This window comes from Rhincodon typus, chromosome 29 (assembly GCF_021869965.1).
Source record: "Rhincodon typus isolate 14 chromosome 29, sRhiTyp1.1, whole genome shotgun sequence".
Lineage (NCBI taxonomy): Eukaryota > Metazoa > Chordata > Chondrichthyes > Orectolobiformes > Rhincodontidae > Rhincodon > Rhincodon typus.
The window spans coordinates 3,032,383-3,046,558 of record NC_063360.1 but is presented as its reverse complement, the minus strand read 5'-3'; the positions used below and the strand labels follow the sequence as shown (position 1 = coordinate 3,046,558).

At 40.1% G+C, this 14,176-nt stretch overlaps 1 protein-coding gene across 1 annotated transcript in view; it reads right to left on the bottom strand.

The window, feature by feature from the left end:
• Positions 1–5,248: 5,248 nt before the first annotated feature.
• The window catches only part of eps15l1a (epidermal growth factor receptor pathway substrate 15-like 1a), a 228,909-nt gene continuing 219,981 nt past the window's right edge, over positions 5,249–14,176 (bottom strand). The window contains exon 24 of the mRNA XM_048613886.1: positions 5,249–6,180. Coding sequence (XP_048469843.1) covers positions 6,034–6,180 — 147 coding nt within the window. The 3' untranslated portion in view covers positions 5,249–6,033. The remainder of the gene's footprint in view (positions 6,181–14,176) is intronic.

Here is a 14,176-nt window from a genome sequence, read left to right as displayed (position 1 = left end):
GCAGCATTTATGCTACAGTTGTGGGTGGGTGGGGTGTAGAGTGCTGGGAGAGAAAGGAAGTTGATAGTTCAGATCAAGTGATTGGAATGTGAGAATGGCAGAACAATGGTGTGTCTAATGCCAAACTTGAAAGGACAGACAGTCCCACTAGGGTGGGGGGAGGGTAGATAGGATATGGTGACGAAGAATGTAACAAGTAAACCCAAACGAAAGAGAAAGAATGGGAGTTGATTCACAATTTTAGAGTGTTGAACTCAATATTAAGTCCAGAAGGTTGTAAAGTACCCGGTCTGAAGATGTTGTTCCTCCAGTGGAGCATTGCAGCATCGTGGGCATGCGAGCAGGACGCTATGTTAAAATGACCGGCTACAGGAAGGTGTCTCAATGATTGGAGTACTAAAGATTAGGGTGTTTGAACGTGGGGAGTGGTTCTTCTGCAAAACTAAAAGTGAAGGAAGGAAATATGGGGAGATGATCTGACCCGAACTCCAGGAAAGGACACAGTATATTGCAAGTTGGAAGAGTTTATATGGAGCAAGAAATCTGCGGAGAGTAGGAGCTCAGATGAAGATTGAAAACTATTCAGATGGGTGGAAACTGGGATCTGAAGTGTGTTTATAAGAATCATCAAAAAGGATGGCTTCAATCTTGCTGATATTGAGCCGAACAAGTTATGAACACGCAGTCAGAGGCTGCTGCTTCCATGTACAAATAGCACCACTGCAGATTTCCCACAACAGAATCTTGAATTTCTAAGGCATGAGATAACTTTTGCACAGAGCTTAGTGTAAAATCTCTTTCAGCTCCTAAAGATTACCAAGCAAAATTACAATATTGACACAATACTTAAGTGGACATGAAACAAGCCTAAGTGGGCGCATCACTAATACATCTAAACTGGTCTGGATCTGTAGCCCTCCACCCATTATTTCACTCCAGCTAAATTCTGCCCGTGCCAGGGTAGAAACGCAAATACTGTGGGAACACTGAAATCTAACAGCATGTTAAAAACACAATAGATCCCAACATAACTAATGCTATAAAAGACATTTCTACACCACTGAACAATTCTATGATATCTTGCTTTAGAAATCAAGTACCTGTATTCTATATCAACCAGAATATTGCACATTACAGTTCTTAAGATGCTAGCTTTGAAATGATGGTAGATGCTTAGGTTGGTTAATCCTTGATGCAAAATTTAGGGAGTGGGTTTGGCTCTGGGGGACAGTTTTAAAAATATATGCATCCTACTTCTGTTCATTAAAATAAGACAGACTAGAAGCATAAAGGTTTCAAGAACAGAAATGCCAAAATAAACGGCTGCAATCTTACATGTCACCACATGTATAATTTCTTCAAATATCTTGTGTATTAAAACGGAAACGTGCCAATACTGGAGAAGACAGCTGGGGATTGCTGTATTTCACCAAAGAGTCAGGCTATGAATCTGGCAGTGATGTTATGCAGACTGTCTAGTGGACCAGACATTTGCCAACAGACATGGAGGAAAGTTTCAGGATTTTACAGCACAGGAATTGGCCAGTCAGCACATCATATCTCTCAATTGCAGGAGTTATCCAAAAACATCCAACACCCTTGATGTTTCCTTCTTCAGCATGTTTACCCAATCACTTTTGAAAGTGAGTCTGCCTCCAATACCTTTTCAGGCAATGCATTTGAACTCATGAGGGTCAGTCTCTCATTTCTGCTAGCTAGTTATTAGCACAGGCCTGACAAAGAAGTTGATGAAAAATGAGAAAATGAAACAGCATGCCAGAAGCAACATGAAACACATCCTGAACTAACATATCAACCTGGTCAAAAAGCAAAATAAGACTAAATGCATAGAAAAGGTAGAGTATCATGGACAAAATTCAATGATTGTACAACTAATAGAGCATCCAGGTGGAAAAATGCTCAGTTATGTGTTATCCACAGAAAGCAGAACAAATCCAATCTGGCCAAGTATCATCAGCCTACTCCCAACCATCAGGGGTGGAAAAAGTTGTTGATAGTGCTATCAATCAGCACTTAATTATCAATACCCTGCTCAACAATGCTCAGCAAAGGCTCTAGCAGGATTACTTGTCCAGACCTCATCAGAGCCTTAGTAAGATAACAACTATTGTCATCAACATCAACGCCGCATTTGATCAAATGTTTATTAAGAAGCTCTAATTAAATTCACATCAATGGGAAATGAAAGAGAAAACGTTCAAAATGTCTGGAGTTGTATATATCACAAAGAAAAATAGCTGTGATTTTTGAAGACCACTCATCTCAGCTTCAGAATGTTTACGCAGTAACCCTTCAGGATCGTGTTCATCTCACCAACTTCAACTGCTTCATCAATAACCTTCTTTCTATAATAAGGTCAGAAGACAGGATATTCACTGATGATTAATCAGTTCAATTTAGAATTCCTCAGGTAACAAAGCAATCACAGACAACATGACTTGTATTGACAAGTGCTAAGCAACACAAGTCCCACACAATGACCATCCACTATAAAGGGAAGTCTAATGACCTCCCTTTGTTATTCAACGGCAGCTCTACTCCACCACGAAGAGTCTGTTTTTGTTTTGGGAAAGGGATGGGGTGAATAGGATCACCACAGATTAGAAAATTAACCACATCAGCCACATGAACACGTAAAAGAGCAGATCAGAGGCTAGGAAATTTGATGTGTGACTCACCACATGAATCCTCAAAGCCTGACTACCATCTGCAGGGCACAAGACGATCAACTGTGAACGATATACAAACAATGGTGTAATCACAATAATTCCAAACCTCAGCCAAGCCTGCTGAGAGCACGTGAAGATATAAAAATGTGTATAGAAAATGTCTGAAGTACTGGTGGTGGCGTCGGTGGTAGGGGTTGGGAGGAGAGAGGATATTCTCAGCTAATGGAGAAATGCATATAAAATGCAACGACTTTCATGGCACTTAAACCACTAAACCTAGATTATGTGATGGAGTACTTGCCTTGATGAGTGCAGCTTTGGCAATACTCAAGAAGTTCATCACCAGTTGGGACAAAGCACCATCTAACATCTTAAACATTCATTCTCTCTGCCAACAAAGTGACAGTAATATCCACCAAATACATGAACTCAAATAAGCCTCCTCCAACAGCACTTTCCAAACCCACAAGTTCTACCACTTTGAAGAAAAAGGGCAGCAGATGCATGGGAAAACCACCTCCACGTTGCCCAAGTTACATCCAGACTTGAACGCATACGACCATTGCTTCATCGTCATTGTGTCAAATTCCTGAACCTCACTTTCTGAGAGCGCCAAGAATGCAGCTTCAACATACGGTTGCAGTAGCTCAAGAAAGAAACTCTACACCTCAACAACTTTCAGGGATAGACAATAAATGTGGATGTCGTCCACCTCCTGTAAAGGAATGCAAAAATGGGAGAAGTAAAAAATGTCAAACATGCAGAGTTATGGATAAACAATTAAATTGAAACCTACTCTAGGGAAGTCATGTAAAACAGAATGAAGGCATCAGGCAATTCTGAGGGTTAAAATTAAGGCACAAACTGAATTTTAAAAAGTCGTGTATGTTTCGATGAACCTAGAAAGACAGGTGTTGCTGTGCAGTGGCCCTCATCCAGCCTGTTCTCAATATTATGTACAAGTCACACAAAACATGCAGAGATGGGAGCATTGACCTTCAGAGACCATAAAGAGAACCTGTCTGGGCAAACCTCTACAGATCCTGCTGTAGAACAAGCACAACCTGTTCTTATGGTAAAGGAATTTCTGTGAAAGTGTTCTATAACCGTGCAGAACTGTATTTCTTTCCAGACAACTTCCCAACATTACACAAGATATGGGCATGGATAAACCAGAGAGTCATGTGGGATGAAGGCACTGTAAGATAAACACAAAGAAAGATGCAGCTCATTATGTTTTACACAAATTGGGCAGGATTTGATGTGTATGGTTATCACCAGGATTTCAGCAATGTAATCATAATCATGCCAAACTTTGGCAATGCCTGGTGAGAACACTTGGAAATACACAAGTGTGAAGTAATAATGCTGACCTGAACAAATGAATGAAACGCATTCTATGATATGCTTAACAGTATAAAACCATATATAGAAACTGTACAATTCCCATAGCAAAACCTAGAGTCAGCACTGACGACATACGAATGAACAATTACCTTCCCTTCAGATAGAAAGGCTGAAAATCATTGACAAATTTTAAAAACATTTTCACCATTCCTGTTTTTTCCGCTGTACAGACTTGACGCCCATTGAAGCAACATAAAAACAGGAGACTACTCAGACCATCGAGCTTGTTCCATCATTCAATTTGATTATGACTGATCTTCTGCCTCAATGGCACTCGCCCCACTTTCCCCATATTGCTTCATGTCATTAGTATGCTGAGGTAGACCACTCTCTGGGGTAGAGAATTCCAAAGATACACCACCTCTATATTCCCACAGTTACCAAACTGTGATACATAAGGCAGAATCTAGTAGCAATCAAACAAACTGGCATGGTCATACATGCATTCATTGTCACTCTGCAATGTGCAGGCTTATTGGGCACTACTGAAAAATCAAACAAGGATTCACCATCAATAACAAAAGCAATTAAGCAACAGGTTGAAAATATTTAAATAATGTAAGTAATTATGTTCACTGGAACTAGCAACTTTTTTTTCTTGTTGCTTTTGAACCTACTGCTACTTACTTCAACAGCACAAAGGGAAATGTCATGGAGTGTTCCCAGTACTGGGCAAGTACAAATTGTTACCATTTGACAGCAAGAACAAGCAATCAAAAACTGGAAGGAAAATATTAGTATAAGGTCACATCATGCATGACAAAGGGTAATTTTCTGCCCCTGGATGCATTATATTCAGAACACTCATTAAATGACACAGATAGTATAAGACCCAAATTAGTTTCTTCCATTCATGCATACAATTTAAAAGCAATGTCACACTTTCTCCCATTTAATTGTCTCTAACTGTTCCACATTCTGTACAATTCACATTCAAGTTCCTCATGTCTCCTTGTAAAAGACTCAAAATCAAAATTCCAGGCCTATGACATCAGCATGTGCAGTTTGTCATGAAAAGAGTCTGCACAATCTTATTAGAGGCTATAAGAACACACAGGACAGTGAAATAACTTGGGTATCCTTTACATATTTCTGCTGTGCTACAGTCAAAAAGTACTGAAACATCAGGAATGCGCTGAATTGTCCAGTTGTACAGGAATGTCTTCACACATTTATTATATTAAAGAAAAGCAATGTGCAATGAGTTAAAATCTGATAGATTTTTAAGTTACACAACATTCGATTGGACAAATATAACTGACATAATGTACAAGTCTTTACAGGTTAATGAGCTGTACTGAACAAGGTGGTTCCTGTCCAGGGTTTTAGTTTACTGCAATCTTGCAGCATCACTAAGGCATGTTTGATGGGGAGGTATGGGTGGGTTGTTATAAAACATAAAACCGAACACTGTACATTTAGAATTTGCAGAAACACCACTAGGCATTTTGCACCACAAAGAGGAGAACAAACCGGGCAGTTTATATATATTATGTATTTCTTCCTTTGAGAGACAGAGTGCAGGGGTTTGGCTTTACTTCTCTCAATACCGTAGTTAAATTTAGTTAGCATTGGTAACAAAGCTTTCAAGTCTTTCATGTGCATAAACACAAGATCTAAAATTGCTGATTGACTGAGAATAGTACAGGTTCTCTCTCCTTTTTAATTACAAAGAGTATTTTTTTAAGCAACCTCATTTCCTGTGCCACCCCCACCTCCCACCCCACCCCAACCAAGTCCATGCAAATTATCCCACTGGTCCACAAAGTGATTGTTTAGATGCCATCTGGAGAGGAAGTGGGGTGGGGTTGGAGCCAGTTACTGTCCAGTGCACTCAGAATACCCAGTGTCTGCTCATTTTCTCTTTCCTTTTCATTTCTTTCGCCCTTCACTTTGACAGTTCACACGCCTTTTATTAAGTGGACCAGGGCATTATTTACACATTAGACATTTCTGCTTTGCTGAGTGCTATTGCAAGCTCTAGGTCCTCTTGTTCTTGCTTTCGCAACCGTTCCAATCTCTCACGTTCTGCTCTTTCACTCTCCCTTTTTGCCCATTCCAGCTGCTGCTCTTCATTACCAAACTGGAAAGAGAAACAAACACACAGGAAAAATATTAATGCATCTTGAAAAAGTGATGGAGACATGCAGCCCTCAGATACAGCAACTACAACCACATGTGTGAAAAGCTGAGACACCAACTCAAAGTGACACAGCAACATGACAGCTGACTGATGATCAGCAGAGCTTCTCTCATGAGGTGAACCTGACAGGAGCTCTTGTGGCCCTGTTCGACAACCATGACCAACTACAAATTAGATAAAAAGACTGGTGACAATTAATTTTTAAAAACCATGTTGCATGTTTCTAGCATTTGACTGTTAGTATTGAAGATAAAACGGCATTTGGCCTATCAGGTATTACAGCCAGGCTGTACAATTTATCCTTGATCCTAGTATAGCCAGTCCAACTTATGAAGCAGCCAGCTAACGAGTCCATACTATCAATTGATTAAGATCTGTAAGCCCTTTCTGACGCTCCAGTTAATATTATTCCTGGATACTTAAAACCTTACTTCACCTTTGTAGGACCTTGCTGTGCAGAAATTATTTACTGTGGTTTCTTCAGCACAACAATGGCCATACTTCAAAATATCTCAGACTGTGGAGCAGCCTCGGATAAAAACAGAAAGTGCTGGAGAAACTCAGAACAGGCAGCATTTGTGAAAATAGAAACAGAGTTAATGTCTCAGTCCTGATAAGACTCTTCTTTGAAGAGGATGCAAATCAGACTTGAAACAGTAACTTTCTCTCTCTGCAGATGATGCCTAACCTATTAAGTTTCTCCAGCCTCCACAGTACTTTACTGTTATTTAAGCATTTTGGAGGGCCAGGGCTCAAGAAAGGTACACTTTAGAACATTTTTTTATACTTCTTACCGTTCAGCTGAGGTAAACAACTACACTCTACAGATTTCTCATACGTAGGAATTACTCTTCAATTCTGACCTACAAGTTATTTCCACACCTCTCCTCTCTTATATTAATAAATGCAATAAGAACATCAACTCATATTACTCCAATTATGCTTTTGCATCCCATGTTTGCAGACCACGAAAAGTGAGGGATTCACTTGTTTGAGGCCGGTTACAGATTTTAAATTTGTGTTCTGCATCTCTGCGATCATATCCTCATTTGATTTTCCTTTCTCCAATTCTGTTTGCATCACCATACAAAATAGACAGCCTGAGTGCTTGAATCCTACTATGTTTTGAAATTTTTTGAAATGTCGTTGTTGAACATGGGTGCCCAAAATCACACATGTACAAATTAAGTGTGGTAACGAGTACAATGGGGTTAAAATTAAAATCTGTAATCTTCACGTCACTGAGTTACCCATGATTGAGAAAAACTATTATAAAGTTGCTTCATGGTTACAGGAGGCTGTCACGAGACCACAACCTAAGAGTTATCGTGGGCTCAAATTCCAACATTTCCACCTCACACAACAACTGGTTGGGTCAAAAGAGAAGAAATATTGGAAATATTTATTTAAATAAGAGCCGCTTAATAATATCCATGTTTCCTGCATTCTGAACTGAGCCTTAGATTTCATGACTTCAATATGAATGTTGAGTACCACCTGCCACACTGTCCCCACCATTCAATCCTACTGGACGTTATCAATCCCCTTTGCAATAGTCACCTGGTAAAATGGCTTGGTGCCAAACATACTGTGTTTACACAATTCAAATAAGTACTTGCTTCCACAAATCAGTTCTCTACAATGGATGCTGAACTAATATGATGAGAACCAGTAAGGGAGATTTTCCTGATGTCCTGCTCAACATTTAGCCTTCTCCTCTTGTTAGTAAAACAGACATTCTGTTAGTAATCAGTTTGTGGAACCTTGCTGTGCACAAATTGGATGCCACTTTCCCTCCATCACAACAAAGACTATACTAATACCAAATAAGTGGTTTTGAATTTTTTTTACTGCAGCTCAAAATAATGCCAAACACAATGCAATTCTTTCCTTTCCTTGTCAAGACTGGGCTATGATGTCAGATTTTCTTTTACTGTTTGAGACAGTGTTTGGAATCAAAAGTGCAAGGGAAGGAGGCATGACTGATTGGTATTCAGTACAATACGAAAGGGTTTTAGTTCAGTGCAAGTTCATTCAATGGAAGCAAATATGAGAACCTCTGGCCCATTACAATTCTGTGTGAGTTACTCAATGTTTGCATCAGATATTCATTCATTTCAATTAAGTGCAGCAAATTTAATTCACCGTTTGGTTTTGCACATGAACTATACTTAGTATTAAAGATTGCTGCCTATTCTGGTATTAGGGAAAACAAATTACTCAGAGTAAATTTAAACTAGAGGTATGCATTTGCCCATTCAACAATCTGAGACAGATGAATATGGCATTACCGTAAAGCAGGAAACCAAGTCAGTTGCTGTTTCTTGTGTGGTAACATGAGAAAACCATATTGGTCATGTGGTCTTTCTTCCGTGTATGTTACACAATGGGCATAATTCACAATTATTTTCCTTCCTTTCAAAAGTTTCATTAAGAATTTAAATGCGCGTACATTAGGAAGCCAAAAATATGGGGGCCAAGTTGAAAGGACACTGGCGAATTAAAAGAATGAAGAAAACCACCTCTCAGGGAATTAATCAGTACTGTCAATTTCCAAAAATAAAACTTATGCAAATACAATACAGGAATTGATGCTGTGACTTAGAATTGTCCTAACTGGAAGCTCTTGAGCAACAAAGTACTTTCTACCAGCTTGAACTGACTGTCAGCACAAAGTAAAAGCACAGAAATCTCCAAAGAAGATAAAGAGAATACTACTGGATGCTGGGCCCCAACGTGACTGCACTATGTCTACAATCGTAAGTTTCCTTAGCAGGTGCTGTTTTGAGGAAAGTGAGTGCAGCCAAAGTTTTCTGCCTCAGTGCTGGAACCTTTAACATTGCCTTAACTAACCTAAAGGAATATGCAGGCAGAGGAGGGGCGTCCTTTTCCACCAGAACTGCCAGAACAGGCCACAATATCAGACCCTGCCACCCTGGTTAATGTGAACTTAGTCGTCTACAGGAGGGGCCAGCAATATAGGAAGGTCGATGACCTCCTTCGCTCTGCTAGGCTAAATGTCACTGCATTCTCTCTGCAACTTAACACTCACCCCATCTCTGCTACTGCACCTACCTTCCACTAAGGCTCTCATCAACCACTCTCATTATTGCCTGCAAAGTCTTCCCTCACTCACTCTCATCCACCCAACCCACCCCTCCCCCCACACTATGCAAGCTGCACAGCCTCTGTATTGCCTGTTCACTCACTTGGGGCACCTCACCACTTTTCCCCCACCTACCCCAGCACTAACAGCTGTGCTGTCAATGTTCATCTCATTGAATCGCTACCTTTCTCTCAGTAGAGGACAAAACAACCTACACAAGCAAAAAGAGCCAACGTGACCGGTGGGGTGCTCTACGAAGAGAGGATCTTGATTCTAACTACCCAGAGGATCCAAATTACTATATCCAAAACCCTTGACTTCCCCTGACTTACTGAGCCGGGTGTTTCCCTGGACTTCACTGAAGACGACACTGCTTAGACTTTCATGCCGTTTGCTTGCATTACATGTACTGTGTTTACCACAAGCTGCTGGCATTTGGTGAAAGCATGAGATTGAGGCAGTAATGTGCCATACAGAATGCTGTCTGCTCCCTTGGCTGATGACCACTGTATATCATATCATGGGTTGTCTGACTTGGTGTCTGCATTGTAGAACAAGGGAAGATAGAGGTACTGTGAACCTTTAAACTGTGGCTCGGGGGACCAATCACAAAAACGAAAGACAGGGATACTGAGAGAATCTAGGTAGGCGCTACAAGAGCAAGTGAGTAGCCCTGAGATGCCCTGGTCCAGTCTGAGAGCTGGGTGCCTGTCCTTGTATACAAAGTTTCCTTGCAGCAGTATCCCATTAACAGTTGGCAGTGGCTTACAAAATGCATACTGTGAGTGTATCAGGGATGTGCTATGACGGCACGGAGACACTGTTGGATACTTATGACCATGGCATAAAGCCGGTTCCCTAAAACATTGGTGCTGGGTGTCCAGGTTGGCAGGTTGGAGGAGCATGAGCTGGGCTGGAGTCATCAAGCGCCTACTCTGACTTTCATATTGGGAATTCATGGCATGTAGTTTCTATGATGAGAAGCTGCATATTAATAAGGTGAGATTTGCATTTAATAAGGGCGATAACAAAAATAATTCCCGTTAATAGGCCTCTCACAGCTTCCAAGCGAGAACCTGGTCTCAACATCCAGAACTCTGCTGGAAAATGTGACTTGTTATTCACAACCTCGACTTCTCACGTGATTCCCCCAGAATGCTCAGCATAGCCCACATCGTTCACAGCCTTATAACATTGTACCCAAAGTCCTGCAGAGGGTGAACCCTTAGAAAGATTGCGCATCTACAGCTTTTTCATCATTTCTATTTGCCTTGATGTATAAACTGGGTAAATCTGAAGCAAGTAACCTTGTTATATTAACATATGGGAAATCAGATCACAGGAAACAAAATGAGGCTGACTGGAGTTTGTGCGCAACTGGATTTAAATCCCAAGATCCCATTGCTGGCTGTACAAAACACTTAATTTTCCACCTGCCTTTTACAAAACGTTGTTGCTATTGGAAGTTTACCAATTAAATAGGTTAGACAGTGGTTACTCCCACAAGTTATACAAGGGCAGACAAGGTTAAACATCGAGAGGCTCTTCTTTTCCCAAAGAATGGAGAACATCGGGGGGGGGCAAATTGCTGGTCTATGCAATGGAGCTTGATTCTCTGAATTCCCTCTACAAGAGATGGGTCTCCAGTTAAGTTAATCAGGATCAGGGTAGTGTCCTGGACTAACTTCATATGCCAAAGGTCTGGTGAGAAATTTTCAGATTTCCACGTCCATTAGCCCTTCCAATGTGTGCAAACTTAATATGTTGCTTTGGCTGGGGTGAGAAATATAGATATTGTGATTCTTAAGACATCACAGTGGTAAAAAACACAAAGCTGGATGGGGTAGTGTGTCTTTTCCTGCCCTTGCTTCCAGAAACTTTGAGAGGTTAATAAATCCAGAACACTATGATAATCAGAACACCTCAGTTTTTACCCTGGCATGAGTGAAAGACTACCTTTCAGTGGCATTCTAACGAGTTTGTGAATGTTACAGAGTAATCAAACTGGTCAAGCCTCTTCTGATTTACCTCCACCAAAAATGCTTATTTGGTGGTTACAGATCAAATCATCAGCTAGTGTCAAAGAGGGATCACATGGGAGGTGATGGCCAAGTGGTAGTATTGCTGGAATGTTAATCCACAGTCCCGGGTAATGATCTGGGGACCAGAGTTTGAATCCCATCACAGCAGATGGTGGAATTTGAATTCAATAAAAATCTGGAATTACGAGTCTAATGATGATCATGAATCCATTGTCGATTGTCGGAAAAACTCATCTGGTTCACTAACGTCCTTTAGGGAAGGAATCTGTCATCCTTACCTGGTCTGGCCTCCATGTGACTCCAGACCCACAGCAATGTAGTTGACTCTCAACTGTCTTAACAATTAAGGATGGGCAACAAATGCTGACTAGCCAGTGACGCTCTCATCCCATGAATGAATAAAGAAAAATAGAGAAACAAAAAACACTGAAGCCCATCTTCCATACATATGTATTTTCTTGCTCACGCTGCCCCTATTCAGGGATTAAGTTAAGGACCTTTCTCAGCACCACTCTGGATGCTCCATCTACCCAGAAACTAGGCGAGGAATCAAACCACCGTTTAAATCACTGCTTAGTTACCTCATTGTCGATTTCAACGATCTGGAAAACAAAGTGCCTCTTGAAGCATGATCACTGCAATAACCTTAATTGCAAATTGCAATCAGAAATGGGACTGATTTCAGTTCCAAGATATATAGGTGTATATGCCCTACTTCATTGAAAATTTGACTAATGGCAACAGGATTATTTCAAACACTATTTTCAACCTTCGCCTGTGAATGATGGAACTTAAGCGAGGAAGTACTACCTACATAACGAAGATCAGACTGGCTGATTAACATCTGCATAACATCATAAATGTCTCCTCACCCCTGGTAAAATTAAGAGTGCAGGAGGGTATGCCATGAGCAGCACCAGGCCAACTTAAGAATGCTGTGTCAACCCAGTTGAAGCTACAACACAGGGCTACCAAACAGCAAAAGCAGCATTCAATAGACAGGGCTAGGCAATCCCCCAATCAAAGGAAGAGACCCAAGCTCTGCAATGCTGCTACATCCAGCGGTGAATAGTCACCTTAGCATGTGAAGTATCAAGGAATTAAGCACCCGTTCACTTTTTGCATGAAGTACTTCAGTTGCTGAGCCAGATGAAGGTTTAAATTCTCACTAATCAGTCCTGCAATATGCCTTGTTTGTAGCCTTAGAAGAACATCTTCCTTTTGAAATTAAACATCAGTTTTTCCTTATGATCCTGAATTACTATTCCACCCTTTCGCACAGGCAAGCATGGTAATTCAGCTACTCAATTATGATGCTACAATGAGTCAAATTTGAAGAATGCAGATTCAGTAAATATTACAGTGTAATAGAGACACCACTATAAAAGATCAATGTTTTATGACTTGTTTAATGAAGAATGTTAGAACTCCTCTAGGAATTTTAATGTCAGTTTCAGGGTCACATTGGGAGTGCTGATGGAAATCAAAGCTAAGAAATTTATTATGAATTTTTAAGTTCTAAACCATATTTCAGACTGTTCCATTTAAACAAATAGACAATGCAGCATATGAAAAGATGACTGATTTCACAATTTAACAAGTAATGCTATGTACACTATAATAACGGTACGGATCTGCAATAAATAACCAACTTGCACTTGTATCTTGCACAACCTCTGGATGTCTCAATGAAATGTAGTCACTGTTGCTTTACGGTCAAAAAACCACTCAATTTGCACATAGCACACTATAATCTTTACACCAATTACAGTATATGTTAATGGGATTTGGATATCATAGGCCATCATTAATTATCCTTGAGAGGGTGGTGATGAGTTAACTTTCTTTAGTGGTGTTGGTTGAAGGATAATTGTAGGCTGGAACATGGAAACACACCACGCTATTTTTTGGCCTTTTATAATAAAATTGAACATGCATAATGTGCTTAATGTCTCATCTGAAAAGTATGAGTACTGCACTGGAGCCTTGGGTGAGACTGTGTGCTTAAGTACTTGAAGTGAGTCTTGAATCACTAAATTTCTGACCGAGATATGATTGCTACTAACCAAACTGAGCTGTCATGCAAGATGCAATAGTTGTGTTGAATAAACCTGAATAGTATTGTTGGTTTCAGTTTGACTAGGAAGTTTGACCATTTGACTAGATTATGGTTGATAAACCACATCAATGCCTTTTTCCATGCTATCCCATATATCATTGACTCCTAGCTATATTATAGAGATACATACAACAGCGAATAAATCATGAGATAATGAGGGCATATAGAAAGGCAGTAAATTACAGGTACCTTGGATCTTCATGTAAATTGGAAAAATTGACAGACGGAGCCAAAAGGTACAATTCATAGTTTGCATTTGGGACAATTTCCTAGAATAATATGTTATTGATCAAACCACAGATCAGGCTACTTTGGAATTTGGATCTGGTACTGCTGTCAATTTAATAAATGATCTCAGAGTACAAGATTCCCTAGAAAAGAGTGATGACAACATGGTACAATGTAGCATTCAGTGAAAGTAAGATATTTGGGTCAGAAACAACTTTACTAAACTTAAATAATGGTAATTACTTAGGAATAAGGGCAGAGTTGGCTGGGATGGACCTTGAAAGGTATTTAGTAGAAAAGGCAGCTAATAAAATAATGGCAGATGTTTAAGAAAATAGTTCATGACTGACAACAAAGATATATGCCATTGAGGAAGTAGGATTCTAGGAAAGGATTAACTTACCATGGTTAACTAAGTTAGCTCAGGAGAGCAACAAATTG